This window comes from Aquarana catesbeiana, linkage group LG09 (genome assembly GCF_042186555.1).
Source record: "Aquarana catesbeiana isolate 2022-GZ linkage group LG09, ASM4218655v1, whole genome shotgun sequence".
In the NCBI taxonomy this organism is placed as follows: Eukaryota; Metazoa; Chordata; class Amphibia; order Anura; family Ranidae; genus Aquarana; species Aquarana catesbeiana.
Genome location: NC_133332.1, coordinates 315,164,738 through 315,181,118, shown reverse-complemented (window position 1 = coordinate 315,181,118; position 16,381 = coordinate 315,164,738). Strand labels below are relative to the sequence as shown.

General features: G+C 44.6%; 1 protein-coding gene across 1 annotated transcript in view; it reads left to right on the top strand.

Moving 5' to 3' along the window:
• Window positions 1–4,966: 4,966 nt before the first annotated feature.
• LOC141109035 (protein crumbs homolog 2-like) overlaps window positions 4,967–16,381 on the top strand; it is a 107,685-nt gene continuing 96,270 nt past the window's right edge. The window contains exons 1-3 of the mRNA XM_073600989.1: window positions 4,967–5,396; window positions 5,752–5,873; window positions 6,639–6,836. Of these exons, the coding sequence (XP_073457090.1) occupies window positions 4,967–5,396; window positions 5,752–5,873; window positions 6,639–6,836 (750 nt within the window). The remainder of the gene's footprint in view (window positions 5,397–5,751; window positions 5,874–6,638; window positions 6,837–16,381) is intronic.

The window sequence follows — 16,381 nt, the reverse complement described above, 5'->3', positions numbered from 1 at the left end:
CTGGTTGGAAGCACAGTATAAATCAGATACAATGGAGAGTCCTGGGAGCTCTCTCTCTCCATGTAACATTGGCGGCTCTGCGGGTTGGTGGGACCGCAGCCTCCAGACCCTCGTGATGATAGAACATCGGCCGTCAATGCTCTCTGCCTATTGTGTGGGAAAGCCGAGTTAAAGATGATCATTCACAATCAGTTAAGAATGACACAGATTACCGACCTCCTCTCAGCTCCACCATAATCCTGTTAGCACGTTCACATAACAGACTCTCAAGTCAGCCGGTGCCACCGCCGCATTCCACAACGTTCTGATTGAAACTGTATTTTGCTTCCCCCTCTACGACTAGGAAAATATATATATATATATATATATATATATATATATATATATATATATATATATATATATATATATATATATATATATACACACACACACTATATTACCAAAAGTATTGGGACGCCTGCCTTTACACACACATGAACTTTAATGGCATCCCAGTCTTAGTCCGTAGGGTTCAATATTGGGTTGGCCCACCCTTTGCAGCTTCAACACTTCTGGGAAGGCCGTCCAGAAGGTTTAGGAGTGTGTCTATGGGAATGTTTGACCGTTCTTCCAGAAGAGCATTTGTGAGGTCAGGCGCTGATGTTGGACAAGGAGGTCTGGCTCGCAGTCTCCGCTCTAATTCATCACAAAGGTGTTCTATGGGGTTGAGGTCAGGACGCTGTGAAGGCCAGTCAAGTTCCTCCACCCCAAACTCGCTCATCCATGTCTTTGTGGACCTTGCTTTGTGCTCTGGTGGGCAGTCATGTTGGAACAGGAAGGAACCATCCCCAAACTGTTCCCACAAAGTTGGGGGCATGAAATCGTCCAAAATGTCTTGGTATGCTGAAGCCTTAAGAGTTTCCTTCACTGGAACTAAGGGGCAAGCCAAGTTCCTCCACCCCAAACTCGCTCATCCATGTCTTTGTGGACCTTGCTTTGTGCTCTGGTGCGCAGTCATGTTGGAACAGGAAGGAACCATCCCCAAAACTGTTCCCACAAAGTTGGGGGCATGAAATCGTCCAAAATGTCTTGGTATGCTGATACCTTAAGAGTTCCCTTCACTGGAACTAAGGGGCCAAGCCAAGTTCCTCCACCCCAAACTCGCTCATCCATGTCTTTATGGACCTTGCTTTTGTACACTGGTGCGCAGTGTTAATTTTGTCGACTAAAACATTTTAGTCGACTAACTTGATTCCATTTTAGTCTACTAAAATACGACTAAAACAATTGAGAGGACTAAAATATGACTAAAACTAAAATGGCATTTTAGTCAAAAGACTAAAATGGGACTTAAAGTGGTGTTCCGGCCCGAAATGATACTTTTTAAATAAAAATACCCCTATAATACACAAGCTTCATGTATTCTAGTAAAGTTAGTCTGTAAACTAAGGTCTGTTTTGTTAGTTTATAGCAGTAGTTTGTTATTTTATAAACTTACAGCAGGCCGCGGCCATCTTAAGTGTGGGCATCTGAAGCCAGACTGTATTTCTTCCTGGATCTCATCCTTGCAGATCTCGCGCATGCTCAGTGCAGCGCAAGCAGTGTAATAGGTTTCAGGTCAGGTTTCCATAGCAATGGGAGTATCAGAGGAAGTTGCCGCCCCTTCCCAGAAGGCATTGCAAACAGGAAATGATGCGATGGGCCTCGGCCAGGGAGGAGGAAGTGAAAAATGAATACAGCAGATATACAGTAGGTGCTGAGAAAAAAAATGTAAAAATATCCAATTCGTTTACAGTGCGCGGTTTAGTGAGGGATCCTGAAGAGTTGTAAAAGTGGGTGGAACTCCACTTTAAACTAAAATGGCATTTTATTCAAAAGACTAATGTCCTGTACACACGATCGGACATTGATCGAACATTCCGACAACAAAATCCATGGATTTTGAATGTTGGCTCAAACTTGTCTTGCCTACACACGGGTCACACAAATCTTGTCGGAAATTCTGAACGTCGAGAACGCGGCGACGTACGACACGTACGAGGAGCCGAGGAAAATGAAGTTCAATAGCCAGTGCGGCTCTTCCGCTCGATTCCGAGCATGCGTGGAACTTTGTGCGTCGGAATTGTGTACACACGATCGGAATTTGGGACAACGGATTTCGTCGTCGGAAAATTTGAGATCCAGATCTCGAATTTTGTGCGATGGAAATTCTGATGGAAAATGTCCGATGGAGCCTACACACGGACGGAATTTCCGACAACAAGCTCCCATCGAACATTTTCCGTCAGAAAAATCCGACCGCGTGTACGGGGCATAAGACTAAACCTAAATTGGAATTTGACGTCAAATCTACCACTGGTCTCTGGTTCATACCTCAATACCATAAATAATCACATATTAGATTTTTCACCCCAGCAGTATATAATGAGCTTGGAAATTGTAGAGAAATGCTTAAATAATGCATTATAATTTAACTACACCCATTCGATTTTAGATAATTAAAATGAGTTTTAGTCGACTAAAATTGTCCTGGAGATTTAGTCGACTAAATACGACTAAAACTAAAACAATTGCAGAAGACTAAAATGGGACTAAAACTAAAATGCCATTTTAGTCCTAAGCCTAAGACTAAAACTAAATCGAAATTTGCTGCCAAAATTAACACTGATGGTGGTCAGTCATGTTGGAACAGGAAGGGGCCATCCCCATACAGTTCCCACGAAGTTGGGAGCATGAAATTGTCCAAAATGTCTTGGTATGCTGACGCCTTAAGAGTTCCCTTCACTGGAACTAAGGGGACAAGCCAAGTTCCTCCACCCTAAACTCGCTCATCCATGTCTTTATGAACCTTGCTTTGTGCACTGGTGCGCAGTCATGTTGGAACAGGAAGGGGCCGTCCCCAAACTGTTCCCACAAAGTTGGGAGCATGAAATGGTCCAGAATATCTTGGTATGCCGACGCCTTAAGAGTTCCCTCTTCCTCCACCCCAAACTCGCTCCTCCATGTCTTTATGGACCTTGCTTTGTGCACTGGTCCAAATCATTTGGTGGAGGGGGGGATTATGGTGTGGGGTTGTTTTTCAGGGGTTGGGCTTGGCCCCTTAGTTCCAGTGAAGGGAACTCTTAAAGCATCAGACATTTTGGACAATTTTATGCTCCCAACTTTGTGGGAACAGTTTGGGGACGGCCTCTTCCCGTTCCAACATGACTGCCCCACCAGTGCACAAAGCAAGGTCCATAAAGACATGGATGGTGATGGGGGTGGGGGGGAGCTTTGTGGTGTTGGTGGGGTGGTTATGTAAGAGCTCTGTACTGGGTACTGTGCAGGAGGGGGAAGAACTTTGTAGTGGAGGGTTGATGGAAGAGCTCTGCTCTGGAGGAGATCTCTGTACTTGGGGGGCGGGGGGGTGTTTTGTAGTGGGTGGTTGATGAGGTAAGGGGCATTGTACTGGGGGAAGAAATAGGGGTTGAACTGGGGGGGGGGGCTTTTAGTGCTGGGAGAAAGCTTTGCAGTGGAGAATGGGGTAGGACCTCTGTACTTGGTGGGAGATAAGGGAAGAGTTTTGAAGTGGCGGGGGGGGGGAATGGTGGTTAATGGTACAGATCTGAACGGGGGGGGCTGTTACTGTTGGGAGAAAGCTTTGTATTTGTAGTGGGGGGTGGGGTGGGAACTCTGGACTGGGGGGGGGGATAGGGGAAAAGCTTTGTAGTGGGGGGAGGAATGGGGGTTGGTGGAAGAGTTCTAAGAGTTCTTTACGGAGGGGGGAATAAAATCTTTGTACTGGTGGGAGAAAGCTTTGTAGTTGGGGGTGGGGGTGAGGTAGGAGCTCTGTATTGGGGGGGGGGGGGGTAGGGGGCGCGAGAATGTGGGTTGGGAGAGATCTGTATAAGGGAGGGGGAGGGTAAAATCTTTGTACTGGTGGGAGAAAGCTTTGTAGTGGGGGTGAGGTGGGAGCTCTGTACAGGGTGGGGGGGTAGCATTGTACTGGTGGTAGAAAGCTTTGTAGTGGAGGGTAAGGTAAGGGCTTTGTACTGGGGAGAGGTAGAGGAAAAGCTTTGTAAGGGGGGGTAAGAGATCTGTACTGGGGGGGGAGCTTTTCACTGGTGAAGGGAGCTTTGTAGTGGGGAGGTGTAAGGGAAGAGCTCTGCACTGGGGAGAGATAGAGGAAAAGATTTGTAGTAGGAGTGGGGGGGGGGGTAGGGGGGTAGGAGCTCTTACTGGGGGGAGATAGGGGGAAAGCTCTGTGGGGGGGGGGGTATGAACTCTGTACTGGGGGGAGATAGGGGAAAGTTTGTAGTGGGGGGAGGAATGGGGGTTGGTAGAAGAGATCTGTACTGGGGGGGCTTTGCACTGGTGGGAGAGAGCCTTGTAGTGGGGGGGTCCAAGGGAAGAGCTCTGTACTCGGGAGAGATAAGGGAAAAGTTTTGTAGTGGGGGCGGGGGGGGGGGGGGGGGGCTCTGTACTGGAGGGAGATAGGGGAAAAGGTGAGGCAAGAGCTCTGTACTGGGGAGAGATAGAGGAAAAGCTTTGTAGTGGGGAGAGGGGTAGGAGCTCTGTACTGGGGGGAGATAGGGGAAAAGTTTTGTAGTGGGGGGAGGGGGGGCTCTGTACTGGGGGGAGATAAGGGAAAAAAGTTTTGTAGTTGGGAGGATGGGGTTGGTAGAAGAGATCTGTACTGGGGGGAGCTTTGCACTGGTGGAAAAAAGCTTTGTGGTGAGGGGGGGGGGGGGGGGTAGGAGCTCTGTACTGGGGGGATGTGGAAGGACCTTTGCAGTTGGGGGGATCAGGGTTGAAAGAAGAGCTCTGATCAAAAGGAAGGGACATGCAATTAAAAAAAAAATGCTTTTTTAAACTGCGGCTGCAATATTGCTTTAAAGAGAACCTGTTCTGAAAGAAATCTGTAGACGGCCATTTCTGACCTTCAGTACTGTGTCCGGGGACATGGTCCTGGACATACGTAGCATCTGCAGGACAGAGGGCCATGATGCGGGACTGTCCCAGCAGATCCAGGACAGCTGGCAACTACAGCACTGTGTTCCATGGCTACTTGCATAGCATGCACATTTTTGTGCGATACAGAAACATGCGCAATTTGGTTGCGTTCCTGCATATTTCCATCGTTAATCTTCTCCTCCAATGTTTTTCCTTTCTCTGTCCAGTAGAGAGGGAGCAGAGACTTCACACATCCAGCTGGCGGGACCCTTTGACATTCAGCTCTTTCAGAGATAAGGAATTAGATCTGCTGCACCAGTCATGCTCTTTCATTTACAGTCTGCATACCAAGGACTCAAAAAGCACAAAGACCAGTGAAGCACAAGACGCCTGGCAGAACGCGGCCACAAGCCTTACATGCCATCCCCAAACAAAACTCCTGAAATACCGCTTTAAAAGAGAACCTGCATGGAAAGAAATCTGTAGATCAGGGGTCTTCAAACTATGGCCCTCCAGTTGTTCAGGAACTACAATTCCCATCATGCCTAGTCATGTCTGTGAATGTCAGAGTTTTACAATGCATCATGGGATGTGTAGTTCCGCAACAGCTGGAGGGCCGTAGTTTGAGGATCCCTGCTGTAGATGGTCACTTCTGACCTTCTTGGAAATTTACATTGGTTGAGAAAAAAAAAAGAAGAAGATCAACCATTAAAATAGTTGTGTTGATCATCCGACCCATTTATCGCTTTGCAACAACGTTTTTATGATGGGTCTACTTTCTCGTAGGAACACACTTGTTAAATTTACACAAAAACCCATTCTCATCCTCGACTGCAGTGGTGTGCTTACATCAAGTCAAGAGACAGCCACAATACTGGTTGGTGGTGGGTCTGAACTTCATCACTGGACCACCAGTACTCATTCCCATGGAGGCACCAGCAAAGGACACAGGGATTCAGGTAAGCAAAAAATGTTGAGCAAGTATGATACCAGAGCCATTAGAGCCAACTCCACCAGTAATTCCTACTGGCTGTCCAGCAACGGGGTTCTCATCTCTCGGGTCCCAGAAGACTTCAGTGGTGTGCTTACATCAAGTCAAGAGACCGCCACGTGACTGGTTGGTGGTAGGTCCACACTTCATCACTGGACCACCAGTACCCAGTCCTGAGGAGGCACCAGCGAAGGAACAAAATGGGCTAAAGCCAACTCTACCAATACCTCCCATTAGCTGTTGATGGTGTTCTCTTAGGTTCAAGAAGACTTCAGTGGTGTTCTTACATCAAGTCAAGAGACAGCCACGTGACTGGTTGGTGGTAGGTCTACACTTCATCACTGGACCACCAGTACCCAGTCCTGAGGAGGCACCAGCGAAGGAACAAAATGGACTAAAGCCAACTCTACCAATACCTCCCATTAGCTGTTGACGGTGTTCTCTTAGGTTCCAGAAGACTGCAGTGGTGTGCTTACATCAAGTCAAGAGACAGCAACATGATGGACATATTTTAGTACAGATGTTCTCTTTAATAGTTTTTGAAAAGGATATTACTGCAACACTGAGCTGGGGTACCAGGACCACTATTGGGTCTACTAGGTGATCCTCCTGGGCTAGGAGTAAGGCAGTATTTATTATAGATTTATTCTGAGATAAGTCAGAATCACAGCACTTGCCCACCCCTTTCTCGCTGAATTTACACAAAAACACATTCTCAGCCTTACTGGTCCAGCACAACTTCAACCCTGCCAGTACTTCTCATTGGTTGTCCATTGACTGGGTCTTCTCAGTTCCCAGAAGACTGCAGTGGTGTGCTTACATCAAGTCAAGAGACAGCAATGTTGAGCAGTTGGTGGTGGGTCAAGACTTCATCACTGGAGCATCAGTACTCATCCCTGAGACGGCACCAGCAATGAACACAAGGATTCAGGTATGCAAAAAATGTTGAGCTAAAATAATATCACGTGAGCCAACTCTACCAGTACATCCCATTGGCTAACCATTGACTGGGTTCTCTCAGGTCCCAGAAGACTGTAGTGATGTTTACATCAAATCAAAAGACAGCAATTTGAATGTGTAGATGTTCCCTTTTAATACTTTTTGAAAAGCATATTACTGCAACATTGAGCTGGGGTATAAGGACCCACTAGGGCCAACTCTACTAGTACATTCCATTGGCTGTCCATTGACTGGGTCCTCTCAAGTCCCAGAAGAATGTAGTGATGTTTACATCAAATCAAGAGACAGTAATGTGAATGTGTAGATGTTCCCTTTAAATAGTTTTTGAAAAACATGTTACTGCAACATTGAGCTGGGGTATAAGGACCAGTACTGGGTCTACTAGATGGTCCTTCTTTGTTTAGAGTGAGCCAATAGTTATTACAGATTTATTCTGGGTCAAGGCAGAATTCGCAAAACACTTTCCCACCCCACTTTGTTGAATTTACACGAAAACCCATTCTCAGCCTTACTGGTCCAGCGCTATCACAACTCTACCAGTACTTCCTATTGGGTGTTCAGGACTAGGGTTATAACAGAACCCTGAAGACTGAAGTGGTGTGCTTACATCAAGTCAAGAGACAGCAACGTGACCGGTTGAAGGTGGGTCTGAACTTCGTTACTCTCTTGGACCACCAGTACCCATTTCTAAGGAGGAACTAACAATGGACACAAGGGCTCAGGTTTGCAAAAAATGTTGAGCAAGTATGATACCAGAGCCACTAATCTGGAACAGGCATGCAGCCAAAGTTAGAGTTGGGTCAGTGACTCCAAGAATAATGGAACCATTGATCCTCATGACAGAAGGAGATGTCCTCTATGGTAGCCTACATGTTTTCTTGTAGAGTTTCCCCTTTAAATAGTGTATGAAAAGCATATCCCTGCAACACTGAGCTGAGGTATGAGCAGGAAAGACTGATCTGAGGTATGAGGACCACTATTGGGTCTACTAGGTGGTCCTCCAGGGCTTGGAGTGAGCCAGTATTTTTTACAAATTATTCCGAGACAAGTCAGAATCCACAGCACCTGTTCACTTGCATGCCTGCTTGGTATGGGCGCCAACACCTTACATTTTCTTTAATGAATGCAAGGAGTTCTCTGATTGGAGGAGGTGGAGAGGCAAGGCTTTGACATCTTCATCCTGTCCAATGAGAGAACACTTTGCATTAATTGAGAAATTGCAAAGTGTTCTGCGAATGGCACCCATACCAAGCAAGCAGCAGGGCAGCCGCTCGGCACGGGACCTGTAAGCTGGTGACAATCGTTTTTTTAGGTACCTACTGTACAGATTTTCAATTTCCACCGGGATGCTGCAAGTATGGTAGGTACATACCTACACTGGTCCAAGCTTTCACATAGTAATTAGACATAGAATTATTCGAAAATATTCAAATTTCAAATAGAATTCAATTAGTTTGAATCCAGAAAATTGGAATCCTCACAAATAGACTAGGATCACAATTACAATGAACGAATATCCAAGAACTAAACTATGTATAAATCTAAAAATATACATAGATATAGATTTTGATATCAAAAAAGGTAATTTTTATTTTAAAAAAAATATATAAATATATATTATATATATATACACACACACACACACACACACACACACATATACATACACACACACAATAATAATAATAAAAAATTATATACAATGTATTTAGATTAACCTAAATGAAAAAGGTAATGTATTAATAATGAAGTATTGGATAGATGATATACAATATATACACACATATGGATATGCATACATATCTTTTTTTGCATGCAAACGATATGGATATAGTCTATGCAGGGTAACTTTAAAGGAGGGTACTGACCTCCAATTCCTCGTTAAGGCCCCCAGGTGTCAAAGTTTCTAGGGTGTAGATCCAAAAGGTTTCTCTTTAAAACGCTCTGCTCTTAGGATGACGTTAGGGATGGATTCTATCACCCAGACTCGGAGGCCAGAAGAGGATTTCTCATGGAATTCCTCGAAATGTCGAGGAACACTGTGCTTGTCGATCCCTTCCTCGACAAAGCAACAGTGCTCCCCGAACCTCTTTCTTAGCGTTCTAATGGTACGCCCAACATAAAATAGGCCACAGGGCAAGTCAAACAATGGACCACAAACTCTGTGGAACAGCTGTAGAACTTGCTAATAGGATATGTTTTTACCCTTGACCGTGAATTGCTGTTGCCCGTGAGTCACATGCTTGCAGGTCAGGCATAGAGCTTTCCGACACTGAAACATGCCTATGAGGGGAATTAGGCACAGTTGTGGGGAATTGGAATTAGGTAAGGGACGCAATTTACTGGGGGGCTATGGAATTCTTTATATTATGAGCCTTCCTATATGAAAATTTGGGTTTTGGGGGGACTTTAGATGCGGGTCCTCCAGCAAGATGGACCAATGTGTTTGGAAAAGGTTTTCCATATGCTTGTACTTGGTGTGAAACTGTAGTAAATCTTACCAGTTGAGCAACGGAACTCTGAAGGTTAGCGGATTTCATGGGAGTTTTTTAAATATAGTGATCATATGCTTCCTCTATGAAGGACCGTGGGCAGGGGGTGGCAAGTCCATTAAGGTCGCATGGCCGCCGCCCCCTCTCTCCAACCGCTCCCTTTATGACTTATGGATAGATTCATGCTTACCATGAATCTATCCATGGCCACTGCAGCCACCCCCTTTTCAGGCATCCGGACCCTTTTTCAGATGCTGGGCACCTGAATTACAGCGGCGGGGGGGGGTGTTTTTTTGAAGCACCTGATTAGAGCCACAGGCTCTAATAGGCTTCGAAAAAGGTGGACTCGGAGCGCAGAGCATTGCGCTTGCAGTCCACCCAGATGTGTTAGAAAAGCAAATTAATATTTGTTTTTCTAACACTGAACCGCCTCTCCGCCAATCAGGTAGCACAGGTCTAATACCCGTTACCTGTTTGGCTGAAGGCAGAGGCGCTCCAATTGGATGCCTATCAAAACGGAACAACAGAGGAGGTTGAAGCATGGAGGACACAGGAGTCGTCCCACAGCTCGCCGCCGTCACCCGCAGCCTGACCTGCCACTAAGATGGGGCAAGTGCCGGGCAAACAGCGGGTGGGTGGGGGGCCACAGTGGCGACATTTGATTGACACAAGTAGCTGCATTGGATGGGCACAAGTGGCTGCATTTGATGGGCACAAATGGCTGCATATGACAGGCAAAATGGCTGCATATGATGGGGCACAAGTGGCTGCATATAATGGCACAGTGGCTGCATATGATGGCACAGTGGCTGCATATGATGGCACAGTGGCTGCATTTGATGGGCACAAGTGGCTGCAATTGATGGCACAGTGGTTACAATTGATGGGCACAATGGCTGCAATTGATGGGCACAATGGCTGCAATTGATGGGCACAATGGCTGCAATTGATGGGCACAATGGCTGAAATTGATGGCACAGTGGCTGCATTTGATGGGCACAATGGCTGCAATTGATGGCACAGTGGCTGCATTTGATGGCACAGTGGCTGCATTTGATGGACACAATGGCTGCATTTGATGGGCACAATGGCTGCATTTGATGGGCACAAGTGGCTGCAATTGATGGCACAGTTGCTGCATTTTGATGGACACAATGGCTGCATTTGATGGGCACAATGAGGCTGCAGTTGATGGGGTTTTCTTTCAGTATTTTTCAGTTTGTTTGAAAAATTTTGAGCACCAGCCGCCACTGACCGTGGATATCCCTTATTAATACACTTATGTCTCCGAAGCTCACTCTGAGGCATGTAGTCGGTTTTCTTGATACAATTACGCCACAGCCGGTAAAACTGACTTATAGGGATATTAGATATCCACCTCGGATGATGACAACTGTTGAAATGCAAGAAAGAATTGCTGGCTGTGGATTTGACATAATTTTTGGCCAGGATCTGATTGTGGTGGTGATAGAGTTCTAAATCCAAAAAGGTTAACTGATCAACATCATGAACAGAGGTGAAAGAGAGGTTGTAGGGATTGTGATTGCAGTGTTGGACGAATTCTTCAAATAGGGGCACTGGGCCATCCCAAATTACAATAATGTCGTCTATGTATCGTCCATAGAAGACAAATGTTGGAAAAGAAGGAGTTATTACACCAGATGAAATTGGTTTCCCAGAACCCCAGGACCAGGTTTGCATAGCTGGGGCAAAATCTGCCCCCATAGCTGTGCCTGTAACCTGCAGAAAATAATCCCCACTAAATTCAAAATAGTTGTGAGAGAAACAAAATTCAGTAGAGTCAATGATGAATTGGGCCTGCTGTGGCTGTGAATGTGGAATCATCCATCAGAAAGTGACAGCTCGAAGTCCTTCTTCATGTGGGATCGATGTGTAAAGAGGTAAACGTGGGTAAGGGATCACTATTGAGTTTTTTGTATGTGGATGTGTCTGATAATAAACGTTCTGCTTCAGCTAATAACTCAGCTCCATCCTGGACCACTATCCCTCCACCCTTGGCAGCAGATTTGATGATAAAGGTGATGGTTGTGGGTTAGGGCTTGGACTGTAGAAGATTCACCACATGTCAAATTAAAATCTTTATGGCGTGTTGTCTTGGTGAAATCGCACATTCTCAGGATGTCTGATTAGACAACCTGATAGAATGTTTACAAAGATGGGCCTTTCGCATTTACCGGATGAAACACAGATTTGGGTTTAAAAATAGTATGTTGTACTGGTGGGGGGCGAGGATGGTTGTAGGGTGAAGGGGATATGATCCTCATGAGGTTTCATGTAAAATTCCTCCAAAAGTTTAAGACCCTCAGGGTCAAAATGTTCAATGTCCGTGGAGGTCTCAACAGAAGTTATGGGAGATTCAGAACGTGGTTAGTTTTTAGAGGCTTTTAGAAGATAGAACCTCTTGAGGATACAATTTCAAATGAACCGGTTTAGGTCCTTGAACAGATTAAAGGAGTTAGGTGATGTGGGGGGGGGGGGAGAGTTTGTATTTATTAAAGTGTATTTTTTTCCCAAAAAAATTGCGTTTGAAAAACCGCTGCGCAAAAACCGTGTGACATAAAACATTGCAACAATCACCATTTTATTCCCTAGGGTCTCCATTCCAATTTTAAAACATGACACGTTAGGTATCCATTTAATTGGCGTAACATCATCTTTCATATTATACCAAAAAATTGGGGTATACATTTAGATTTTTTTTTTTTTTTATTAAAGTGTATTTTTTTTCCCCCAAAAATTGCATTTGAAAAATCGCTGCACAAATAGCGTGTGACATAAAAAAATTGCAAAGATCGCAATATTATTCCCTAGGGTCTGCATTCCAATTTTAAAGTGTGTTAGGTATCCATTTGCTCAGCGTAACATCATCTTTCGTATCATACAAAAAATTGGGATATATTATATATATATATATATATATATTATATATATATATATATATATATATATATATATATATGTGTTGTTTTTTTATGTTTTTACTTAAAGTGTATTTCTTTTTTCCCAGAGAGAGAGAGAGGAGAGAGGGGAGGGAGAGAGAGAGAGAGAGAGAGGGAGAGAGAGAGAGAGGGAGAGAGAGAGAGAGGGGGAGAGAGAGAGAGGGGGAGAGAGAGAGAGGGGGAGAGAGGGGGAGAGAGAGAGAGAGAGAGAGAGAGAGAGAGAGAGAGAGAGAGAGAGAGAGAGAGAGAGAGAGAGAGAGAGAGAGAGAGAGAGAGAGAGAGAGAGAGAGAGAGAGAGAGAGAGAGAGAGAGAGAGAGAGAGAGACGAGAGATTTTTTGGGAAAAAAGAAATACACTTTAATAAATAAATAAAAAAAAAAAAATATATATTATATATATATATATATTTTTTTTTTTTTTTTATTTATTAAAGTGTATTTTTTTTCCCAAAAAAATTGCATTTGAAAACTTCTGTGCAAATACTGTGTGATATATATATATATAATTTTTTTTTATGTCCCACAGTATTTGCACAGAAGTTTTCAAATGCAATTTTTTTGGGGAAAAAAATACACTTTAATAAATAATAAAAAAAAGAAAAAAAAAAAAATATATATATATATAATTGTTATATATATGTGTATGTTTGTGCTTTTATTTTTATTTTAAAATAAATAAATTAAATATATATTATTTATTTATTTTTTCCCAAAAAAATTGCATTTGAAAACTTCTGCGCAAATACTGTGGGACATAAAAAAAATTACAACAACCACCGTTTTATTCCCTAGGGTCTCTGCTACAAAAAAAGATAATGTTTGGGGGTTCCAAGTAATTTTCTACCAAAAAATACTGATTTAAATTTGTAAATAAAAACCGCCAGGTCTTCAAGTGGTTATGATGCACAATAAATGTCAGTTTGGGGAAAGCGGGATGGGATGGCACATGGTGTAATTGTTTATGTGATCCGGTTCCCTTGTTTTGCTGGAATCTTTCCTTTTCATGTGAAGACGGAGGAGCCCTGCCTGGCCTGGCGGATACTTCACATGCTCTGCAAGTTACCAAGGTAACCGCTAACAAAGGAATGCCAGCCACCTCCATCCATCCCAAAGGCATACAAAGCCAGACCAGACGGGGAAAACCACGCACGTGTGTGCGGGGACGTACCGCGCTCATCAAGACCATCCGCCACCACCCATCATTTCCCACACCTCGGGGCAAGACCGACCCACACACATCCTACAAGAGCGCTTCACTTTTTCCACAGTTTGTTATGTTACAGCCTTATTCCAAAAATGGATTAAATGAATTATTTTCCTCAAAATTCTACAAACAATACCCCATAATGACAACGTGAGAGAAGTTTGTTTGAAAACTTTGCAAATGTATTTAAAATAAAAATAAAATCCCATGTACATAAGTATCACAGACTCCTCCCATGTACACAAGTATCACAGGCTCCTCCCATGTACATAAGTATCACAGACTCCTCCCATGTACACAAGTATCACAGACTCCTCCCATGTACACAAGTATCACAGGCTCCTCCCATGTACATAAGTATCACAGGCTCCTCCCATGTACATAAGTATCACAGGCTCCTCCCATGTACATAAGTATCACCGGCTCCTCCCATGTACACAAGTATCACAGACTCCTCCCATGTACACAAGTATCACAGGCTCCTCCCATGTACATAAGTATCACAGACTCCTCCCATGTACACAAGTATCACAGGCTCCTCCCATGTACATAAGTATCACAGACTCCTCCCATGTACATAAGTATCACAGACTCCTCCCATGTACACAAGTATCACAGGCTCCTCCCATGTACATAAGTATCACAGGCTCCTCCCATGTACATAAGTATCACAGGCTCCTCCCATGTACATAAGTATCACAGGCTCCTCCCATGTACATAAGTATCACAGGCTTCTCCCATGTACATAAGTATCACAGACTCCTCCCATGTCCATAAGTATCACAGGCTCCTCCCATGTACACAAGTATCACAGGCTCCTCCCATGTACATAAGTATCACAGGCTCCTCCCATGTACATAAGTATCACAGGCTCCTCCCATGTACATAAGTATCACAGGCTCCTCCCATGTACATAAGTATCACAGGCTCCTCCCATGTACATAAGTATCACAGACTTCTCCCATGTACATAAGTTTTACAGACTCCTCCCATGTACATAAGTATCAGAGGCTCCTCCCATGTACATAAGTATCACAGGCTCCTCCCATGTACATAAGTATCACAGACTCCTCCCATGTACATAAGTATCACAGGCTCCTCCCATGTACATAAGTATCACAGGCTCCTCCCATGTACATAAGTATCACAGGCTCCTCCCATGTACATAAGTATCACAGACTCCTCCCATGTACATAAGTATCACAGGCTCCTCCCATGTACATAAGTATCACAGCCTTTGCTCAATACTTTGGTGAAGCTCTTTTGGCGCCAATTACAGCCTCAAGTCTTTTTGAGTATGATCCTACAAGCTTTGCACACCTATTTTTGGGCAGTTTCTCCCATTCTTCTTTGCAGGACCTCTCAAGCTCCATCAGGTTGGATGGGGAACGTCGGTGCACAGCCATTTTTATATCTCTCCACAGGATGTTCAATCGGGTTCAAGTCTTGTCTCTGGCTGGGCCACTCAAGAACATTCACAGAGTTGTCCCGTAGCCACTCCTTTGTTCTCTTGGCTGTGTGTTTAGGGTTGTTGTCCTGTTAGAAGATGAACTTTCGTCCCAGTCTGAGGTCCAGAGCGCTCTGGAGCAGATTTTCATCAAGGATGTCTCTGTACATTGCTGCATTCATCTTTCCCTCGATCCTGACTAGTCTCCCAGTTCCTGCAGCTGAAAAACATCCCCACAGCATTATGCTGCCACCACCATGCTTCACTGTAGGGATGGTATTGGTCAGGTGATGAGCGGTGCCTGGTTTCCTCCAGAAATGACGCTTGCCATTCAGGCCAAAGAATTCAATCTTTGTTTCATCAGACCAGAGAATTGTATTTCTCGTGGTCTGAGAGCCCTTCAGGTACCTTTTGGCAAACTCCAGGTGGGCTGTCCTGTGTCTTCTACTGGGGAGTGGCTTTCATCTGGCTACTCTACCATACAGGCCTGATTGGTGGAGTGCTGCAGAGATGGTTGTTCTTCTGGAAGGTTCTCCTCTCTCCACAGAGAAACGTTGAATCTCTGTCAGAGTGAACATCGGGTTCTTGGTCACCTCCCTGACTAAGGCCCTTCTCCCCCGATCGCTCAGTTTGGCCGGGTGGCCCGCTCTAGGAAGAGTCCTGGTGGTTCCAAACTTCTTCTATTTACGAATGATGGAGGCCACTGTGCTCATTGGGACCTTCAATGCTGGAGAAATGTTTCTGTACCCTTCCCCAGATCTGTGCCTCCATACAATCCTGTCTCCGAGGTCTACAGACAATTCCTTGGACTTCATGGCTTGGTTTGTGCTCTGACATGCACTGTTACCTGTGGGACCTTTATATAGACAGGTGTGTGCCTTTCCAAATCATGTCCAATCAACTGAATTTACCACAGGTGGACTCCAATCAAGTTGTAGAAACATCTGAAGGATGATCGGTGGAAACAGGATGGACCTGAGCTCAATTCTGAGTGTCATGGGAGGAGTCTGTGATACTTATGTACATGGGAGGAGCCTGTGATACTTATGTACATGGGAGGAGCCTGTGATACTTATGTACATGGGAGGAGCCTGTGATACTTATGTACATGGGAGGAGTCTGTGATACTTATGTACATGGGAGGAGCCTGTGATACTTATGTACATGGGAGGAGCCTGTGATACTTATGTACATGGGAGGAGCCTGTGATACTTATGTACATGGGAGGAGCCTGTGATACTTATGTACATGGGAGGAGCCTGTGATACTTATGTACATGGGAGGAGTCTGTGATACTTATGTACATGGGAGGAGTCTGTGATACTTATGTACATGGGAGGAGCCTGTGATACTTATGTACATGGGAGGAGCCTGTGATACTTATGTACATGGGAGGAGCCTGTGATACTTATGT